Below are 8,655 nucleotides of genomic sequence, written 5' to 3' on the forward strand. Positions count from 1 at the left end.
CTGCTTATGTCCCGCCCTGTCTTCCTGTTTCAGTTAAAATGACGTCAACACATAGAGTAACGCTGCGTATTTCTAAGCATTTCAGGGGACCTTTAAGAGTGTAGTGATATTACTTCTGCAGTATGCCTACTGTGCTCAGTATGGGAGTTTTCTGAATTGCATGACCTGACAGAATGTGCAGTGTAGAGCATGAAGCACATTACAGTACGTGACATACTATATCCCACAAAGTGACCTTCTGTTCTCAGTGTGATGTGTGAAGTGACAACAAGGATGACGTTTAAAGTCAAAATGAAATCAGAAGTGACAGAGTTTACTTCCTGGTCTTATTGTGAACCCTTCCTCAGAACAAAATGTTTGTCGTTTTGAAAGATAACTGGACGTCACTCTGTCAATTATACATACTGTGGCATGAAGTCATATTATATACTTCCACTCATTATATACTTGTCACTTCCAAGTGAAACATCCAAAATAATAACTCTATTAAATGTGCATGACCTGAACTTCTGACCAATCAGTGCTTGTCTTTTTTTCCATCAGTCCAGTAAGAAGGAACGTTTCAGTCAGGTGCAGCGGCTGATGTGGGATCTGATGGAGTGGCGTTCACAGCTCCTGTCCGGGACGCTGCCGAGTGACGAGTTCAAGGAGCTCAAACAGAAAGTCACCTCAAAGATCGACTACGGAAATAAGTATGTATTTCGAGTGTCTGTTCCACTTGTGTTCGTGTCTGTGTGCGTTTTTTACTATGGTAATATAAACCATGCATACATTCATATCCTAATTCATAGTATATGAATGTAATCATACAGTACTATGGTATTATCATCTGATATCATCATTGTACCATAGTGCAAACACACATCTGATAAAGCAGAGAATAATATGATGCAGTCGGCTGGTATAATTCCTCTGTAGAACTTCAGTGATTTGCTCTAGGCTGTTGTTAATGGATTAGTTAATTTGTACATTAACATTAAGGAATTAATTAACAAACCTGAAGGGGATAAAAATATCTTTCTGACACCTGAACATTAATGAATTAACATTGTCATGGATTCAGATCTATTTCTTGGTCTGTTTTCACATGATTACAAGTTAATTATTGTTTTCTCAAGATAATGAGTTATATATCCAATATTAGTGTCCTCAGTGTAAACATTTGGGAAAGAAAATACTTACAGTGCTTTTGATTTCATTTTATTTCATTACTGAATGTTTAATTGTCTTCGATAAGCTTGAGAACTTAAATTAGCTAGGCTAGTATTAGTTTTTGTTGTGATATCAAATTAGAGAATTGTGAAATTTCTAAAATGATCTAACATTTTTGGCATTGTAACAACCTTAGTTCCTGCAAAAATTACTTTTATTTTGATATATATTGTTTGTCATGAAATACAATTACTCATATCGTAATGTAAGATTTTGCCTAGTGACATTATACAAATATTTGATACAAATACAAACATTTCAATATTTTGATGAAAACATATCCCAGGGTTATGATTGTTAACTAAATACTAAAAGCATTTTGTTGAAATAAAACTGAAATAAAATAAGATACAGATGAAAAATGTAAAACTAAATGAAATATAGATGAACATTTTTTTACATTTTAAAGTTTAAAATAAAGCACTAAAATTATTCCCTGAAAATAAGAACAAACTATGACTTAAACTAAAACTGGAATACAAATAAATTTGTAATATTTTAAAAACAAAAACCAATTAAAATTACGAAATTACATAAGAAAGTGACTAAAAATGTAAATAATATAAAAATGAAAAATGAAAATTTAAAATAAAAGCCAATAAAAAAAATTAAAAAAATCTATAATAGTATATAAATAATACTAAAATAACAGAATACTGTGTAGTAATTCATGAAACTGACAGATTACTTCTTGAGAGTAATGATCATGTGAAAAAAATCCGTGTGAATCCATGTCAGCTGTGGGCTTCTGCTGGGATGTTGCTTTCTTTGATGTGCAAGAATGAGTCTTGAAATGTAGGAAGTCACATCTAAGGTGCATCTTGGGACTCACGCTTCTCCAGCAGAGCTCCGGGCAAGAGCACATCTGTCAGATAATTTCAAGGATCTGTGTGTGCGCACTGAATTATCATGTGAATTAGATGTGTGTGTGAGTACAAACAGTCAAACTCCAAGTCAAATTAAGCGTTATTCTGCCTCCAGGATCTTGGAGCTGGATGTGGTGGTACGGGACACCGATGGGAATATTCTGGACCCAGAGCGCGCAAGCGTCATCAGCCTCTTCAGAGCACACGAGGACGCTACGGCCAAGATCACAGAGCGCATTAAAGAGGAACAGGTTTTCATTTCACTTTCATTTAATGGTTTGCAGATGAACCCTGAGAATGAAAACTCCTTGCATGTTCAAGCATCAGAAAGCGAGTTTATAGTTTTAATGAGACATTTTTAGATGTTCGGGATGACTGAACAAACGAAATCAATGAACTCCCATAGCTTTACCTTCCTTCGGTCTGGTTCTGCTGTGAATTCATGCTGAATATCCTCCTGTAACCCCACTGGAGTAACTTAATGACCTCACCTGAGATGGATCAACTTCATTAAAATAATGAATCACCCAGAACTCCATAGGATCTGCATACTAATGCCCTAGCAACCACTTAGCAACGCCATTGCAACCACCCAGACATCCTAGCAAAACAATAATAATGCCCAAGCAACCACTTTGCAATGCCTTAGCAACCACCCAGACATCCTAGAAACCACTTAGCAATGCTAGGCATACTAGAAACATCCAGGTGTGTTGAGGCAAGTTGGAGCTAAACTCTGCAGGACACCAGCCCTACAAAACCGAGTTTGGAGACCCCAATCTAGACAGCCTAGCAACCACTCAGACACCCACCAACTCCACAGTTTGCCCTAGCAACCACTTATCAACACCTTCACAATTAACTAGACACTCAACAGCTGAATGATAATGCTTTGGCGACCACTAGGACACCCTAGCAACTGCATAATGATTCCCTAGTAATCGCCTAGAAACCCTAGCAGCAGTTGCATAATAATGTTCTAGCAACCACCCAGAACACCCTAGCAATCACCGAGACACTCTCACAACTGCATAATAATACACTGGTAACCTCTTTGCAACAACTTTGAAACAACTCAGACACCCTAGCAACTGCATAATAATGCCCTAGCAACCACTCAGACATCCTAGAAACCACTTAGCAATGCCTTGGCACCCATCTAGAACACCCTAACAATCATCCAGACACCCTAGCAACTGCATAATAATACCCTAGCAACCACTTAGCAACACTTTCACGACCACACAAAACAGCCTACCTTGCATCTAGACACCCAGACACCTTACCAATTTCATAATATGCCCTAGCAACCTCCAAAAACACCCTAGCAACAACATAGCAACTGCCTGGGCTCCCAACAGCTGTATAATAATGACTTGGCAACCACCCAGAGCATCCTAGTGACTACCATGACACCCTAGCAACTGCATATGAATTCCCTAGCAACCACCCAGAAACCTTAGAAACCACTTGGGAATGCATTGGCAACCACCCAGAACACCCTAGCAATCACCCAGACTCCCTAGCAACTGCATAATATACAACAGCAACCACCCATACACCTTAGAAAGTACTTGGTGGCGCCTTGGCAACCACTCAGAACACATTAACAATTACCCAGACTCCCCAGCAACCACCTAGACACCCTAGAAACCACTTGGCACCACCTTGGCAACCACCCAGAACACCCTATCAATCACCCAGACTCCCTAGCAACTGCATAATATACCACAGCAACCACACAGACACCTTAGAAACCACTTGGCAACACATTAGCAACCACCCAGAGCACCCTAGAAATCACCCAGACTCCCTAGTAACTACATATTGTACCACAGCAATCACTCAGACACCTTAGAAACCACTTGTTGAGGCTTTGGCAACCACTCAGAACAGCTTAACAGTTACCCACACTCCCCAGCAACCACCTAGACACCCTAGAAACCACTTGGCAACACCTTGGCAATCAGCCAGAACACTCTTGCAATCACCCAGACTCCCTAGAAACCACTTGGCAACACTTTGGCACCTAGTAACTGCATAATGTACCACAACAACCACTCAGAATAGCCTAGCAACTGCACAATAATGCCCCGAGAACCACCCTGATTCACTCTCAACCACATAGCAATGTCTTAGCAACCACACAGAACACATTAGCAACCCAGCAAGTGTTAAATAAGACTCTGTTATGGTGGTAGTGAATTTTACACAGGTTAACGCCAGTCAGGTTTTTCAGTTCATTTAAACTCTGTTTACCACCAGCTCCCATCTCTTCTGTTCTGCTCTGTGTAGTCCAACGTTCAGCTGGATCATTCCGGAGTATCCGCACGGATCCAGTCTTCTCCCACTCACAGCCTGTATGTCTTTGTGCGTAACTTTGTGTGTCGTATCGGTGAGGATTCGGAGCTCTTCATGTCTCTTTACGACCCCAACAAACAGACCAACATCAGGTGCGTCTCACCGACACACTCTTTAATGATCAGTCTAAGAGGAGTTTGTCATAAATCAAACACTGTCTCTGTCTGTCTGTGCAGTGAGAATTATTTGGTCCGATGGGGAGATAAAGGTTTGCCCAAGGACATTGAGATGCTCAACAGTCTGAAGGTGGTCTTTACAGTGAGTCACTTATAGATTTCACTCGTCTGTCTTGGGTATCTATGGAAGCCCATTTCTGCCACATGAGTAAAAAAAAAAACGCTTTGGTGAATCATAATTATGAGATACAAATGTCAAAATTATGACATAAAGGTCAAATTACATATTAATGGCTTAGTATCACGTAATTGACTTTTTATGTCATTATTTGTTCCCCCCCCTCATAATTAACGGTCATAAATTTGACTTTTTTGTCATAAATCGTAATTATGGCATAAAAAGTAAAAACTATCTCATAATTATGACTTTTCATGTCATATATTTGACTTTTTTATGCTATACTGTATATGACTTTTTTATCTCATCATTTTGTCTTTTTAATTCAAAATTATGACAAAAAGTCAAATGACATAATGACTTAGTATCTCGTAAGTGACTTTTTATGTCATAATTAATTTTTTCCCCTCATAATTATTAATCATAAATTTCGCTTTGGTCATAAATCATAAATATGGCATAACAAGTAAAAATCATCTCATAATCATGACTTTATATGTCATAATTATAACTTTGATCTCGTAATTATAACATTTCATGTCATAATTTTGACTTTTTAATTGGATGATTTTCTCAATTATGACTTATGTCACAAATTTGACTTTTTATGCCATATTTCTGACATTTTATAGCATGATGTGAGATTTTATGTCATAATTGTAACTTTTTGTTGACTAATATGTTTTTTTTATAACTTTTTATATAATAAATTTGGATTGGATAATTATAACTTATATTATAAATTTTTTATATCTTATATTATTATATCTCATTTTAAACTTTTTTCCCCTCATAATTATGACTGTCATAAATTTGTATCTAATAATTATGGCGTCTTTTTGTCTTGCTGTAGTTTTGACTAATATCTCATAATTGCAACTTTTTTGCAATTATGATGAATATTCCAAAGAAACTTTTTTTGTGATGATAGAGATTTTTTGATGTCCCAAGGCAGGCATATTCAAATGGCGGACCGCGGTCCGGATCTGGACCTCTGCTTGGTTCCAACCGGGCCGCGAGACATAATGACAACGGCAGCACCATTTTACCATTTCTAAATGAAGTGAGCAGCACTTCAAAACAACGGAGTGGTTCAAACCACAAGCACTCAGGGTCATTTAGTGTAGTGTAATGATCTTTCAAGCCCTTCTCGTGTGCGTTGCTTCTCTTCAAAGACACTAAAGTGGCATTAAGCGCTGCAGATGATGCTTAAACAGAAGGAGAAACACAGTTGCTAAAACACTGCAGAAAACAACAATGCTGCAAATATAGTTATTTTTACCTAGCGTACTCCGACTGTTCAAACCAGGTTTGAGACAAGTTTTTTTTTCCCATCTACATTTAGCATTATTAATCAGTATGTTAAGAGCATTTTAAAAATAAACATTTTGTTAAAATTGGGGAAATTATTTGTAGATGGCAAGGAAAGACAACATAAACACTTGACATTACTAGTTAACTTTGTTTTCTGCACATGATGAGAGCGTTTTGATTATGCTTGTTTTAAGCAAAATCTAAAAACACTCCAGACTTCAAGAGGAAAACTCTGAACCCCCATACAGTATCTTTTCTGTCACATGGCCTTCTGCCTTACTGTAACGAATTAGTCCACTGAAGGCGAGCGTAGTGAAGAACCCAAGTGCAGTTTATTTACAGGTGATCCAAACATCCAAACAATAATCCAAACAGACGAAGACTAGAGACACAGACTTGACTTGACTAGGCATGACCAGACTTGACGAGGCATAAACAGACTTGACGAGACTCACCGACAGCGGGTTACAACATCAATACACGACAAGGCACAATGGGAACATGATGACTACTTATAGCACACAAGAGGGTCATATGACATGAACAAACCAATGGGGAACAAGACACATGACTAAGACTACCAACCAGAACATGACACAATGAACAGAGGAACCAATAGCATGAAGACAAGAGGGCAAGGGAAGCATGACACTAACAGGGTGAACCAATTACAAAATAAAAGACATGAAAACATAAACATGAAACAAAACCCAAACACCAAACCCCACATTACACGGGGACTCAGGCGTGGCGGCCATCTTGGCCGGGGACTCAGGCGTGGCGGCCATCTTGGCCGGGGACTCAGGCGTGGCGGCCATCTTGGCCGGGGACTCAGGCGTGGCGGCCATCTTGGCCGGGGACTCAGGCGTGGCGGCCATCTTGGCCGGGGACTCAGGCGTGGCGGCCATCTTGGCCGGGGACTCAGGCGTGGCGGCCATCTTGGCCGGGGCTTAACGTGAGCAGACTCTGAAATGGCTGCCATGTCGTGACGAGACTCTGGAAGATCAGTTGAGACGTGATGAGACTCTAGAAGGGCGGCCATTTTGTGAAGAGACTCTTGTGTGGCGGCCATCTTGCAATGAAGCTCTTCAATGGCGGCCATATTGTGAAGAATCTCCTGAGTAACCAGCATGATGTGAGCAGGCTCTGGCTTGGCAGGTGTGACGTGAGCAGGCCCTGGGGTAGCAGACATGACATTAGCAGACTCTGGCTTGGCAGACATGACGTGATCAGGCTTTGAATTTGTAGACATGACATGAGTAAACTTTGACTTAACTGGCATGATTTGAGCAGGTCCTGGAGTAGCAGACATGACGTGGGCAGGCTTTGGGGAAGTGTCATGTTCCTCCTCTATGACACCCACAGTGAAAGCAGATCCACTCAACCGCAATGCAAAGTCTATGTACTGTTCAAGTGACCAGTGTGGGGTATTGCGTGGCATTAACTGTGAATTGTGTTTGTCTAAACTTACATAAGTATCTAAACGTAAAAAATAATAATAGCCTGATAAAACATCTGATCTTATCTTTTAATAACCATATCTAATTGGGCTCAACTGATGATTTTTTTATTTGAATATATTTATTTAATTATTTTTTAATAGAAAAATGATCAGAAGCCACTGACCTTTGGCTCTGAGGACCCAATATCCAATATGGAAATGTGTAACTATTCATATATATATATATCTTTTAATACTCAAATCTAATTGGCCTCAACTGAGGATTTGTTTTTAATAGGAAAATTCTCAGAAGCCACTGGCACTTGGCTCTGAGGACCCAATATCCTCGTCTTTGATGACTATTTGGACTTTTTCTTTTACAAAGCATTACTGGTGGCCAGATGGAAATGTATAATGACTATTCCTATATATTGTCCGGACCTCCACTGGGAAGGAAATATAGAGACCGGACCTCTTGGATCTTTAATTGAATAGCCCTGTCCTAAGGACTTTTTTCTTTCTTTCTTTCTCTCTAAAGGATCTGGGGAATAAAGACCTGGGCAGAGAGAAGATCTATCTGATCTGTCAGATTGTGCGTGTGGGCCGTATGGATCTGAAAGATGCTAATCAGAAGAAATGCACGACGGGCCTGCGGAGGCCGTTTGGTGTCGCTGGTAAATCTCAGTGTGAATGTTCTCATTTGATCTGCATGTAGCAAACAGACACACAGCTGATATATCTGTGCTTACTGGCAGTGATGGACATCAGTGACATCATCAAAGGAAAGACAGAATGTGACGAAGAGAAACAATATTTCATTCCGTTTCACCCGTAAGTCTGTCCTCTTCTCATCTTCTGTTCATCCATGTATCTTAAAACATGGAAGTTCTCTGATCGTTTGCTCACCCTCACATTGTTGTTTTAATTGGATTTTGATTGATTTGATATCTTTTTGATATCTTTTTGATTGATTTGATACACCACAGCCAAGCTCATCTGCCACAGAACACACAAGACCTGATTTTAGCCCTTGAAACAACAGTACCAGTACCAATTCTATGAAGGAATAATAGAAATAATTAAAGTCTGAATATATAGAAGTAAATCAGAATATACATACAGTGTATATATATATATATATATATATATATATATATATATATATAC

At 39.2% G+C, this 8,655-nt stretch overlaps 1 protein-coding gene across 2 annotated transcripts in view; it reads left to right on the forward strand.

The window, feature by feature from the left end:
* The window catches only part of LOC107677012 (dedicator of cytokinesis protein 2-like), a 117,484-nt gene that overhangs the window by 10,443 nt on the left and 98,386 nt on the right, over positions 1-8,655 (forward strand). For both annotated transcript variants that reach the window (XM_016471791.1, XM_016471790.1), the window contains exons 6-11: positions 544-692; positions 2,194-2,329; positions 4,374-4,531; positions 4,616-4,697; positions 8,027-8,162; positions 8,244-8,319. In XM_016471791.1, coding sequence (XP_016327277.1) covers positions 544-692; positions 2,194-2,329; positions 4,374-4,531; positions 4,616-4,697; positions 8,027-8,162; positions 8,244-8,319 — 737 coding nt within the window. The remainder of the gene's footprint in view (positions 1-543; positions 693-2,193; positions 2,330-4,373; positions 4,532-4,615; positions 4,698-8,026; positions 8,163-8,243; positions 8,320-8,655) is intronic.

Source organism: Sinocyclocheilus anshuiensis, unplaced genomic scaffold (assembly GCF_001515605.1).
Source record: "Sinocyclocheilus anshuiensis isolate Anshui unplaced genomic scaffold, SAMN03320099.WGS_v1.1 scaffold564, whole genome shotgun sequence".
NCBI lineage: Eukaryota > Metazoa > Chordata > Actinopteri > Cypriniformes > Cyprinidae > Sinocyclocheilus > Sinocyclocheilus anshuiensis.